The following is a 14,494-nucleotide window of genomic DNA, read 5'->3' on the forward strand; positions in this document are numbered from 1 at the left end:
CAAACGTGAGAGCAAGTCTGTGAAATGTCGCGGTGTTTATCTCAACAGAACAAAATGGATCGTACGTAATTCGACAAGATAATATAAAACAAAAAACGTTGTTCGTCTATTATTTCCTCGTACAGCGAAAGAAACATTTCGGACAATCTAATACGAAGCGAGGGCCGATTTTTCTAATTTATTATATCCGCAAATGAAGTTAACCAACTGAAGAAATTCCATTTTGAAGTTAAACTCGCGATCGTCTTTTAAAACTTGAAATTGTATAAAATCAACGTCGTTAATTCACTTGCAATTAATTTGTTTCGACTTTCTTGTACGATGGTTGCATCCGATGGATATATACGCTCAACAGGTGCTTTTAAAACCACGTGAAAATTAAGACGATAAAATACGACGCATTAAATAGATTAGATTAGTATAAGATTTCATTTTTGATTAAAATGTTTACTCTTTTCCGTTTCTCGGTAATGTAAACTTTTGTACGTTTATACGACTTCTGACGAATTCTGTGCTATGCAATGTAATTCATAACTTTATATAAATTTATAACGTTTAATGGATACGTTAAAAAAAAAGATGTTGATGGCTCTCCAACCTTCAACACCAAAGAGATACGAAATATATCCGAAAAACACACCCTACAAATAGTTTCTTCGATCCGATCTCTACTACTAACGACCTTTTTAATTATATTTTTGACTGTAATCTTCCGTAATCAGGATAACACGAAGAGGCACTTAACGTAAATTAAAAGCGAAGAGGGTGAAAAATTCGACGCATTTTTATGTTTCTTGTAAAACAACCAAAGACACAATACCGTAAGAAAATATTTAAAAGGGTCGTAAATATTTGAATTATCAAGTTACAGCGTAAAATGTTATAAAAACCTGTCAGTGCTCGCCAGTTTACGGTATATCTTCCGGTTTTCAAATACGATACATCCTTATTCCATTTTAAAGGTTGACACGCCTTTATAACACATCGATAGCTTCTTGAAGTGATAAAATTGCATAAGTTTCAGGAGTATCCACGAAAGTTTGAACACGAACTAGATCCAAAAAGATTGTATCGTCTCGTAAATCCAAAGAAGTTTTAATGAGTGCCAAATCCGGAAGAGGCGTATAAGTTTTAAAAGACTATCACCTTTAACAAACTTCTGCTATATTTGCTACAAGCTTGAACCTTTTAGGATATGTCGTATCATCGAAGGAAGCAACAAACGTGTTTGACATAGCTGTAGTAATAGAGAAAGTGTTGATATTCGCGTATCGCGCTATTTCGAATCGCAGATACTTTGTAGGTAGACTTATCAAAGCATCTTGGTGCGAATATATTAAGTTGTCCGGAAAGTGTCTTTCTTTTACAGTCACGTCTTTTACAACGATGCATCTTTATACAAACACGAAACCTAATCTGTCGAACGTTGTGATCTTTATTTTGATTAGTATAAGAACAAAATGGATTATAAAATAACATAAAACGGAAAATGTTGTACGTCCATTATTTTCTTATAAAACGAAAGAAACTTTTCGGACGAGCTAATATTACGCGACAGAAAGCGAAAATAAAGCGAGGATAAACGAAATATATGGTAAAAGCCGAAAGTTAAAATTTAGAACGTTTCAAGATGCGGACGAAGAGCAGGAAGGAAAATTAAAATGCGTTGTCGATGTTTGCTTCTTTCTTCTTGTTCTTTTTAATTTTTTTTTTTCTTCTTCTTTTTTCACGACACCTGTCATCTATTCTATTTGGTCGTGGAAGAATGCGTACTCGAAGGCACGTCCTCGATATCGCGTGAAACGCTAATTAAAATTTAACTCGTCAAAACGAAGAGCCGTGCTCGAAACCATCTAGCCAATGAGTTTCATGTTTTCCGTCGCTACTCGAGCACCGTTGAAAACCGTGTGACAAACGTGATATTGGTTTTTCGGGAAATGTCAAGTATAATTTACTTCTCAATCAAACCGTAAATACACGGCAACCGCGTGGATCCGACAATCGCTTTGAAAGTATCTACGATATTTACACCGATATCGGTACAGCCTCGGGGCGTGAAAAAGCTCTCTCCTCGATACAAAAGGATACGATCGACGAGAGGAATCGAAAGAATTAAAACGTTTAACTCGTAAAAAATCTTACGGATAACGGATTACATCAGAAATTTTGAAAGGCTCAAAAGTTTTCCAACGCAAAGAGGAAGCATAGTTGGACGATATCGACGCTCACGTAGAACACGATACAAATTAAGAACGTTAAGCTTGATATTTTTATGATTTTTTTCATATCGACGACTATGTCTGGAACACAAATTTCCTGGCGATATTTCACGCCTGCGAGTTCGGAAAGAACGATATTCGGTCGAGTGATCATAAAAAAAAAAGGGGCATTATCGTCACATATGTGAGATTATAAAATCGAAATGTAATAGAACGGTGATCCAAATTCATCTTCGATAGTGGTTATCTTGGACGGTGATACTCGTGTGTGTTATTTTATAACGAAAGTAAAAGCTTTCGTGGCGCGGACCACGAGTGGAAATCGTTTTCTAGACGCGAGAAGGGGAGTGCTCTTACGGAAATCGTTTCCTCGGTCGGTAAATCGATAACGGGGTTCTGGGCATTAAGAATCTCCTGCCGTTTCAACCGGCAGCCTTTTGCGGTGGTCGTTTTCCATCTCTGCAAGAATATCGAGTCTACGGCTGTTTATTTAATCGCGAGATAATTGTTAGGCCGTTCGATTCAAGAGTGACGTATTTTTCCCGTGTAAAACGAACCACGAATTGATAAAATAACCTTCTTGCAAGACAGATCGTAATTAGAGCAGTTAATGTATTGATTTTACGATTAAACTAAGGCAAGCAAAATACACCGAACAACGCTATTACGAATGTTCTTTCGGCGATCGAGTCTTCGTCGCTTTGAAACTTTAACGAAACTCCAATGAAATTTCAACCAGATTTTAAAAGCGAAAGTTACTTCGGGAAATATCATTGCTATCGTTATAAATCGTCGATATAACTGATCGATACGTGTTACGTTCTGCGCATATATAATAAGCCAATGAATGAAAATAGTTTTCCTATGTACACGTTTCGCTCGTATAAATTTGAACGTAGAAATATTTTTTTCAGCCAGTGTATACGTACAGATGGTTAGCACGAGAAAATAAAATAAACAGCAGCATCGGTATTATTGGTCGCAAACATCGACTAATCAGTTTCACGACATAGACTGACGGTGATGAAAACGCGATCATGGCACATGTTACGTAACGTGCAACGAACGTAGTGGCATTGATACGGCTCTCTCGACAGAGGCTACGAAACAGCGACGAAAATGGACACGATCCTAATTTCTCCCCCTAGTTTCTCGACGAATTGCCCCTCTCTTGGCCGTTTGTATCTTCGTTTCTCTCGCTCGATTCACCTCTCTGTCTCTTTTATTCCAAGCTCGGCACAATAATTCTATTGTTTCTGACAATTAAGCGACAGGAGACGAGCTGAGTCGAGGAGTCGGGGTGGGGGGTCGGGATACCCCCGAGGACCCGGTACGAAGCGATCTGGTGTCCAGGACACGGAATCACCTCTCTCGATCGGTATACGTGATTGGCCGCTATTGTACCACCGGTGATCTCCATGATTCTCAACAAAGGAATCGTCGTCGGTCTACTAGCTGTCACGGTGCCTTATTGTCTTTCGATTTGTTTGCGTTATCCGTCACGAGGATACACTGCGGCTACTTCAAACTTCGCAAACGCCTACATTCTTTTTTTTCTTTTTTTGTTAATCTACGTTTACTTTACTCTGTGACTTTTATGTTTTCATCGGGAAAATCGGACGCAGCATATCGCTGGAAAATGTAAATGTTTCGCGATCGAAAAAAGGTCTCGTCGTCCGAGGCGTAAAACAGTTTTAATGGAAACATCGGTCTACAGTCTATCGAGTTGGAATATCGATCAATTACGAATCCATTGTTTTACCCGAGGGAAGTAAACACCCTCGTGATATCATTCAATGGCAATTGGATAAATACATAGTAACGCGATATACTATATAATATCTATAGCACTTTTAGCCGAGTTCTCGGTGAACAACACGATAACGTTGCACCGCGCAATAACGTTCGTCCTGTTTCGATAAAGCGTCAAGGTACAAAGGATTAAGGAGTATCGAAATTCCAGCGAAAAGCAGAATCGATAGCGTGTCTGTCCTACGATAGACAATGCGAGAAACGAAGGCGAGATGCGAGACAAGATATCCTATCGATTTTCCCTTTGGTCTCGGGAGAGTTGACCTTTCTCAGACCTAAGGATTATTTTTCTAACGAGTCGCCCAATGGAAAGAAACTTGTCCGAGTATTTCGCGGTTTTAGACATTGTTCCAGCATTTTATCATCCAAGTATCGAGGAAATATTCCATGCAGGGAACAAAGTCATCGACGTTTCTTGGTACCGTCTCCAGAAGGCGAGCTGCGAAAATAATGCTCGAGATGAATGAGACGTGAACCATGAAAGTCTCTTACAAACAACGAAAAAACACTTCCCGGAACAAATCCACCACTTACTCGAGTCATATCTAAGCGACAGAACCTTTGTTTGTAAAAATAAAGGACGTATATTCTGAAGTAAAATTGATCAAAACAGGGGTACCGCGACGAAGCGTTTTAGCCCATTTGCATCCAAGCGCGGACTAATCCGCGCGCTGCGACTGCTTTTTTAAATTTCCAGTTTAATCTAAATAATTCTTTTTTAAAATAAATAATTTTTACTTTTTCCCTCTGCTATAAAGAATATAAGATGCGATTTTTACGAAGTAACATTGTCTACCAATCGTTTTGAACGGTAAATTTTCCTCTTAAGTATGGCCATGATGCAAATGGGTTAGGACCAATATTATAAACGATATACATGGCCGACATAACAACTACCAACAGCGAAATACCGACATTCGCGAACCACACGGCTGTACTAGTCGGACACACTGATCCAGAAACAGCAGCCACGTTACTACGAGAGCATATCACAAAAATAGAGAAGTGGCTGCAAGATAAACAAATAAAAGCAAACACTAAGAAAACGGAAACCACCAAATGTTCAATCGAATGGCACGCACGTATTACAAACAAAGCAAGTTAAATACCTAGGACCCCACTTGGACACACAACTTACACGGAAACAACATACTAAATCAATTATAGACAAAATACGGATAAAAAGAAGACAAATGTACTGGCTGATTAATCGAAACTCTAAACTCGTCATAGAAAATAAACTAAAAATCTACAAAACGATAATAAGATCGACTTGGACGTACGGAATACCGCTATGGGGGGCAGCAGCAATGAGCCGCATAAATAAACTAGAGGCGCTACGATCGAGGATACTGAGAACAATAGTCAACGCCCTATGGTATGACAGAAACGAGGATATACGTGAAGACTTTGCGAACGCACGATTGAACGGATGAACGTGTTGGTGTATCTACCGAGTGGATACTTAGTGTAGTTAATACACTTAAAACTATTTGTAGTACAGAGTTCGTCGTCGTTCGCTAAGTGTTGCTCGTTATGCGTATACGCGGTAATGAGTACGTTCGCTCGATGATAATCGTTCTAATTCTCATTCTCACGTCGATTACCGAGCGTCTTAACGATCGTGTTCGTTTATTCATATCGGTCGGGGGAGTAACGGAAAGTTTAAATTCAACTTCGGTTGACGGTTACACGTAGCGGCGACATTGTTTTGGCCGAAGTTTGTTTATCGCTACGTTTGGCACGCCAAGACGGTATCAATTTCCCGAGACAAAACGACAACACGAGTCGCTCTCGATTCGCATCGTCCTCTGACTCATGTGGCGCTGCAACTTAAAAATACCAACGGTCAAGGAAGAAATCGGTAGGTACGCAGAAAAATACAAGGAAAGAAGGGCAACACATCCAAACCAGCTGGCTGCTGAAGCGAGTAAAACTCTGCCGGAAAGAAGACTAAAATGAGAACACCTCGCTAAAGAAATAAAATAGTCAAACTCGAAGATGGTAACCCGCTGGGGGTAGCCATTCACGTGTTATTTAGCAATTAAGTTAGAAAAATTTACCAAATGTCCAGCTGGACAAATTGCAAAGTACAAATTAAATAATTAAAAAAAAAAAGACGAATGAGGTATGTTTTTCATAAGATACATGTTTGCACGTACTATATCGTAACGCGTTAAGCATAACCCTATTTTTACTGACGTCGTTTGCGTACTGGATCGTTTCGGTCCATGCAGTTTTATTCTCAGGTTTTTCTATTTCAAAACATCTGCCGAAATTCTTGGATACTCTTTCAAGTTTCCAGAATAACATCCAATATGGGGAACATGAAAAATTACTTAAAATTATCGACTCAGCATGCAGATGCAGGGTTAATAAACGACTAACGTTTCAAAAAACATTTCTCTATTCGTAACAGTAAAATAGTAGCGCTCGAGGGAATAATATTTTACGATTTAGCAATTCGTAACTTCGGTTTTTTGAGCATTTTCTCCAAGGCATCGTTTACTTTCGCTTGGTAAGTCAAAAGGAGAATCGACGTTTTTGGAATCTCACGGTCGCACGGAAGTGTGACTTTATTCTAAAGTTACCAGTTTTCGAGGGTTGTGATTTAAAGCGTAAAACTTCCCGCTATCTTATTTCCGGTTAATCTCCCTTATTTCGTCTTCCTTATTTTTCCAAACGATCGGTTCTTTCGTATCAATTATAAAGATTACTATTAGTTTAATACCATTAATTTATGGACGATTTTATGCAAGTTAAATTACAAATATTCTTCGATACTTGGTATCTTTTTATAAATGCGGGAAACGATAAATAATGATACGTAACAGGGTTGGAAAATATTCGACGTCGATACGACGAAGAAGCAAACGAATGGAACTGAAATCATGTACGTGTAAAAATGTATCGACGTATGAACGCGCGTCCTTTCATTTACGTCGACCGTCTGCTAAAAGCGAGGCGAGAAAAATGAAAATTTAACTGACAAGACCGTGTTAGCCGTATTAAAGTACCGAATTGATTAATCGAGTCTCATCCTGATGGCGTCCAGACACAATTATTTTGAAATTATTTCCGAATATTGCGTTAATATTTAATGTATCCATTAAACTAACGAGGCAATCGTCGATCGCAGTAATGGCAAAGAAATTCGATCAGAAATCCTCGTTTCTTTGATCGTAACATCGTCGTGTCATCGAAATCGAGAGAATCATTAAATTAACCTATAAGCGTTTAAGAAGAGAACTTTGGTCGATGGAAAGTTCGGGCAAAATAATTAAAGTTCGGAGAAACCTTGTTTCTCAGAACGAAAATGTTCGTTCTATAAAAAAGTTTTCTATTTCTTTTTATTACTCGGTATTCGATAATTTTCCGATGTATAAAATCGACGACGCGGATCGAAATCGATCCGACCAACTATGTAGTAGAGAAAAACGAACGGATACTGATCTAAATTAGTAGAAAAGATTATCTCGCCGACTTAATATTCAAAATCGCGTTTTAGTCGTCACGGCGTAACGTTGCGCCGCGTCGACCAAGCGTACACAAAAAAAAAAAAAAAAAAAACGAAAAAAAAAAAGAAAAGAAAAAAGAAGATAAGAGACGAAGGTTCGCGAATGGGGTAAGAGGGTCGGTACAAGGTTCTCTCGCGTCTCCTGAAACGAACCACCTCTCCTCGCTACATTCTGAACGATGCTCCAACTTTTTTCGTACCTTTTTCCCACCCTTCGAAATTAGTAACAACTCGTTTTACGGTGAAAACCTCATTGCCCTGGTTTTTCAAGCCAATTTATCGCCTCGCGTCGTTTTCCTTTTCTTCGATAAGATAACATCCTATCTTCGTGTTTCACGAAACGAATCTATGGATCGCATCACGTACACATTAGTTGGATGCAAAAGTTCCACCGCGTCCGATGCAGACGTATCGTCTATTGGTAGCATTGTTTCTTAAAATTTGTTAATATTGTTTTCTAAATTAACGGACAGAAACTCGCGATAGTTTCGCGTATACACGTACACGTACTTTATCATACGTACATCAAGAATGTATTTTAAAAATGCGATTCAAGATGGCAGAGCAAGTAAAATATTCCTAGACGCGTAAGCAATACACGTATTTAATTATCGAAGATACAGCTTCGTTCGTTGCAAAGACGCGAAGAATTTTTAAGATCTTTTTCAAATAATTCGAACAACTTTACGAAAGTACTTACGTTAGACGTACGCTCCCTTCTCTTTGACCAACTATCGATATGTCGTTTCGCAGAATCGATCAACGAGTCTATGATCGTTCCACCGCGTCGTTTCATCGACAACCGTTGATTACCTCTCTTCTTCTCGATGGCAAGGGGACCTTAAATTCTCGACGACCATCGTCGTGCTCGACATCCCGACGAAATTACCGCGAAATTTTCGTACGACGCACCATGCGACTGGGTTTGGTCGTTAAAACGAGCAATTAAGGCGAACGATGTCTCACCCCTTACTCTCGCTAATTAGAATCCCTAAATACTAACGAACCTTGTATTATCTGTATCTTACCTCGATTACTGAACCGGACACGCGCTCAAATTTATTTACTGCTCACACGATGCAACGCGACGCTTTCCAAACGACTATCGTTTATACTCTGCAAAACGCTGTCTAACCAATTTTATTGTATTTGCTACGAGAAATTTATATCGCGGCGCGGCGCGGCCATTTCTTCTATTCGTTGCAGTTGCTCGCGTGACTCGTTTAGTATCGCACAGGAATATATCTTCGGAGGGCGCCACCTAACGCCACGCGCATAATCGGTATCGTAGAAATCGCTACCGACTATTACCAACTATGAGTAATCCACTTAATACCACCGATAGTCAACGCCACATATTCAATGGTAAATTATCTGGATGTTACCTGTTATAATTACAATTCGATTATAGCCTTATAACGTACAAATATTTTTTTAACTTTAGAACAGGCAAATAAGTTTTTCGCTTTAACGTAAAAATAAATATCCTGCAAATTTCGATAAAGTTGCAAATAGAGACGAGGAATTTCCGCTACATCGACGTTCTTTTTTTTTTCTTCTTCTTTGCGCCTTTTATCGATTTTTCTCCTTTTTATAATTCAACCTTTGCATTCTCGTAAATGTATGTACCTAGCCCTGACTTCTTCCTTTGTTCAGACAACAGAATGGTAACGAGTCCAGGATAATTAAATTAACAGTGGCAGACTTGTCCCCCTTCAATTAAATTTTTTTACTCTCTCTCTCTCCCTCTCTCTTTTGTCATTCGATCGGATAACACGACTCGTTCGTATAGTTGCGCGCTTTCATGCGATGCGTTCAATTGTTACGATGGAAAATAATTCGATTTGAAATCGTCGGTTAACACGCTTGGCAATATTTTTTTTCCATTTTATAAAACGTCGTTTAACGCGAGTCGATAATTCTAGCCTTTGCATTAATGTCTCTTAATCGTCGTAAACGAGCGATCGTGCGTTTGTCTCCGGAAATTCGATTTTTAATTAGCGAATCGATGCGATCGAAAGAAATATACCTGGAGAACAAACTTTAGAATAAAAATTCACTCTTAACTACTATTACTAAATATTTCTCCGATCGTTTACATGGTTTTTCGAAACTATTTTCAACCTAACCGAAGAGAGTCCTTTGAATCGTTTTGTTCAACTACGCGTCTGTGTTTGGATCGAGTGCACGACCGATACTCACCCAAGCCTACGTTGATTTACATGGAAGTAGAAGGTAAAAGCAGGGACTAGAGATAGAAAGGTTGGAGAAAAGCAGACCTGGCAATTGTGTGGCTGGTGTTACGAATCAATGTGATTTTTACGGCTGGCCGTTCTCATGGTTGCAACTGTATTATTCCCTATTCTCTACTCTTTATGAAACACACAGAGGGGAGCAAATTCGCCGTTGGCCGGAGACCAACAATGTCAATGGCATTTCCGTGCAGTTAGCGATGCGTTCGCAGAAAATTTTATTCGCAGAGAATCTCGAGGATCGCGTAACACGGACGGCAATTAGCGAGCCAAACGTCCTGCTTTTCAACGAATAATTGCCACGTGCGCACAGAATCATTATCTTAGAAGAGTTTTTGCTGACAAATCTACTTTTCACTTGCGGCGACTGACGCTTAAAGATCCAGTTACGTGAACTCTATGTTCGAAAACTACAAATTACATATTCTTTTCTTCTCCTCCAGCGACGACAGAGAGATACCTGACGGTATAATAATTAGAACGATAAGGCGATGGTAATACCAGTACCGATGTGTTCGTTATCCCGACGATGGAAATATCCAAGCGAGTATTTGCGAGTATTTGCAGGGGTATATGTGTAAAATGGACGAAATAAACGAATTTCGAGCGAAATTTGCCTTTACGTTCTTACGTAATTTACGCAACAACTTGTCGAATAAACAGCTAATGCGTTAAACAAAATATCGGTGATCGCTTACCTCCAAGTGAGATTCCGATGTAGCCACTGTTGCCCATGGATCGTATATCGTTTATGCCTGACCCTAGTATATCTAGGATCCACTTTATCCGGAAGTCCGCACCGCGGAAGTTTCATTAATTTCATCGTAGCTTCGTCGATATCACCGGTTACAGGAATGCCACTGAATCTCTGATGGGAAAAGTAATATACAATAACAATATTATTTTTACTTTCCAGGTGTAACATGCCAAGATCTATAACTGTACAAAGGATTCACCACGGTATATAACAAATAGCAGATAGGTAAATTCTAGTATTTAAATGATAGTACAACAACAAAACGTAAATAAGATAAATAACGTTTAAAAAAGGTAGATCAACGACATACGTATCACGCGATATTCATACGAGTGGAAAAGTAACGTCGATTCTTGAGCCTGCTAAAATAGAAATAATTTCCATAAGAATATCGTCGATCGCGTGGCTATTCTTCTACAGAGTGATAGAGAAAGAACGTTAACGCTATAGTGTAAATTGTTTCACTCGCGTATCTACGAAATCGCTATTGCAATCGCTTTCCACCAAGTCGATAAAATAAAAATACGTGTACGGTTCTTTCGCGTTAGATTTTTGTTTCGTTTCGTTTCGTTTCGCTTCGTATCGTATCGTCACAAACTTCGAGGGTAGTGCGTTCTACAATGTGCGTTTAAAACAATTTCCAACACGTTCCAACTGTTTCCTAGATGTTCTATATCTTACATTTAATTGATAACGTTTAAGACAAAGTAAATTACAGGTTAAGGTTGTACACAGGTATCGTTTGCATGCGCATCTAGTTTGAATTATTCGCAAGAGCCTAATTATTCGTTTATTATTAGAAGATGCGTTATCGTTTAGCGATGATATTACTCACCGAAGTTATAAATCGTTGAAATACTCGTTACATATTTTCTATTCTGAATTCTTCGGTGTTTCAAAGCAGCAGTGCAAAAGTAAAATTCTTCGTCGACAATTTATTTCAAGTAACTACAATTAAGGGAAATTTCTAAAATACAAATTTTAATTCTATCGATTAGGAAGCGAAAAATGTATCAACGAGATATTCGTACGGAAGTTTGTAGAAATCGAAAGAAAGTTTAGCGTTTCTACGTAGGTAAACTGTGTAGAAGGACGAATCCAAAGCAAGTGTTTGTTGAAAAATTTGTACGATACCGTGATTTTCATCGAATATAATAGCGCGACACGATGCTAAGAGCGACGAGAAGCTACCAGGATGTATCAAGTCCGTGAAAAAGTTCTTTTTCCGTAGTTCAACAGGATGAGATAACTCGACTGTTTCTTCTGGCTTGCAGTTCTTCGCTTCGTGAAACAACGCTTCGACATTCTACGCCGCGTTGCTTTCTATGGCGCAAAAATTCTTTTAATCTCATAATCGTAATCTTCGTGATCGCGTACATAATTTCTCTAGAAGATTGTTCGATCTAATTTTACATTCTATAATAGAACACGTGTGTTTTCTAAACGACCCTAATCCACCATCTATTGAATTAATATTTAAGTATAGCAGATTAAGGATCTGGATGTTACATCGACTTTTGTTCTTCCAAAGAAACGTAATCGATCGTTCGAGGTACGTTTTCGTCTACCGCTTTCGGTTGGCTGAACGCGATTTTGTCGAAATTTGCAATTTTCGGAATTTATAATTCGAACGATCAAATCTATCGTTCCCGCGTATCTCGGGCGCATTAACGAGCGTCTTTTCCTACTGTTCTATCACGCCCAAACAAAAGAGGCAATGGACATTACCGAAAACTGTAGCTCGCTATCTGCATGGCAGAGAATACCGTTTTCATCGAACGTTTGCGCGCGTTTACTTCGAACGAGCTCGATTTTTATGTAAATCCTCGCCAAGCGAACAACGCGTCGTTTTCCTCAATTCTACATTTACGTTCGTTCTCCTCCGTTTTTTACCTGTTTTCTCTTTAACTTCTTTTTCCTGCATCCACTAAAGATACGTCGTTCCAGCGGATCGATCTTTCAACGATCCAATCTTATATTCAACGCGGCTTCAACTTTTCTAGCGAAATCAAAATTTCAAAGCATTCGCGTTTCCTCGATTACTTTCAATTAGAGGACCAGGTCTTAGCGTAGTTAGCGAATATGTTTATTTTACTAACCTACTAAGTACGCGTTATAGTAGGTAGAGCGGTAGTAGTGTAGCACGGTAGATTGTTTTAGATTTAATCTTTGACGGCAGTTATCAATTAAAATTGAATTTAACAATAATTATTACAACCTACAGCAGGTACACGTATAAGGAAGAGTCGTACAGTACCGATCGGTCTAAGTCCTTTTGTTATATCTTGCAATAGAGTGGCTAAAAATGAAAATTTCGCAAACGAGTTTACGGTACAAATGATACTTAACGAAAGGAAGGAAATTAATTTTGTGAAACTCGATAATAAGAATTGATCATTTTCAAGAGCAAAAATGTTGTAATTCGATGGAATTTTCGAAGGAATAGTTTGAAGAAATTGTCGTCCAGTATCGGCCAATTATTTAATTAGTAGATTTTTCGGCCTAAATTGTTAATAATGCCAAGAAAGGACATTTAGATTTATTTCGATCTTTTAATGTATCACGTGTAAAATAATTAATATTTTCTTGATCTGCGCATTCGTCGTCTCCGAGTCCCTTTATTTTCGAGGAATACCTTCGAAGCAGCATTCATATTCTCTTTTCTTTCTTTTTCTCGTCTTTTGCTTTCTACGGGAGAAGATAAAGGAAGGATTAGACGAAGATCTCGTTTAATCTCAATTGCCAACGGATAAAAAAGATTCGGTCTGCGCTGGTTGATAGTCGAATGGTCGCGTACTGGACGATAAACACGTGGAAACGTTTCACGTTATCGCGTATACGATATACGAAGAAAATTGTAAGACCGAGGCTATACGCTTACACTTAATAGATTAAATGTAGTATATGCAATAGAAAAAGCTCGTTTACTTACCTGAGAAATAAAATGTCAACTCTAGAAAATAGCTTTTAACGCTCGGAATATCAAAGTATACGCTTAACGCGTGGAAACAGCGAAAACAATGGAAGAAACGATACGGTTTCGAAATACGTTACACAGAATTGTTATATTCGTTTGTTTATTCAAACAAAGGTGCCAATATCCGACGAAATAAGTGTTAACTAATTTTGGTCGATACTGCACGAGAACTGCCCTATGTTAAAGAGGGATAATAACACGAGGAAAGAAAGCTGATAGCAAAGGATGGAAAGAAATAAAAGCCCTAAAATGTTTGTTTTTTAACGTAATACGATTATATTTCGCTTGCCATAGTCGGAGAAACATATTTCGTATTCGATAGACGTACGAATAACAACATCCCGAGGTTCGAAACACCCTCAAAATATTTCACTCACCTGTAAATTTTTAATGGCGTCCGTGAGCTGATCGTCTGTCCTAAGGTTTCCGGTCTCTAGATTCGTCTGGGGTAGGTATCCAAATTTCATGAGATAATTTTGCTGGAACAGAAAAGAGCAAAAGGGATGTCAACGCAAGCGTCGAATATAAATGAAGAAATAATCGGAATACAATACCAGTCAAGTAGTGAGAACTACACTGGCGCGAGCAGCGGTTCTCAATCTAAGCGATCGTATTATTATACGAATCGCTGGAACTCGCCAACGAGATCGTGCACGTAGCCGAAAGAAAATAAATCGCTTTTCTTTTCCTACGTACAATCGTATCTTTTATAAAATGTCACGACAGAAGATCCAACGGACCTAATTAATTTTCCTTGTAGGATTTGTATAACTCGATTTTGTCTTTCGTATAAAGTTTATCTTATTTTCTTTGTCTCGTGTTTCGTGATAATTCGCCGTGTAATAATCGTTATTAAATTTCATCCAGCGTTCTAATATAAAGATTCAATATTCGAGCAGATATTCTTAATCCTACACGTAAGAATCTTACCAGGAGACGGAATTACGAGATGGAATATAA

At 38.5% G+C, this 14,494-nt stretch overlaps 1 protein-coding gene across 8 annotated transcripts in view; it reads right to left on the reverse strand.

The window, feature by feature from the left end:
• The window catches only part of Mmp2 (Matrix metalloproteinase 2), a 108,751-nt gene that overhangs the window by 65,102 nt on the left and 29,155 nt on the right, over nt 1–14,494 (reverse strand). For all 8 annotated transcript variants that reach the window (XM_072004193.1, XM_072004191.1, XM_072004198.1 and 5 more), the window contains 2 exons: nt 13,912–14,013; nt 10,499–10,668 (listed from right to left, as the gene is read on the reverse strand). In XM_072004193.1, the coding sequence (XP_071860294.1) occupies nt 10,499–10,668; nt 13,912–14,013 (272 nt within the window). The remainder of the gene's footprint in view (nt 1–10,498; nt 10,669–13,911; nt 14,014–14,494) is intronic.

Source organism: Bombus fervidus, chromosome 5 (genome assembly GCF_041682495.2).
Source record: "Bombus fervidus isolate BK054 chromosome 5, iyBomFerv1, whole genome shotgun sequence".
Lineage (NCBI taxonomy): Eukaryota > Metazoa > Arthropoda > Insecta > Hymenoptera > Apidae > Bombus > Bombus fervidus.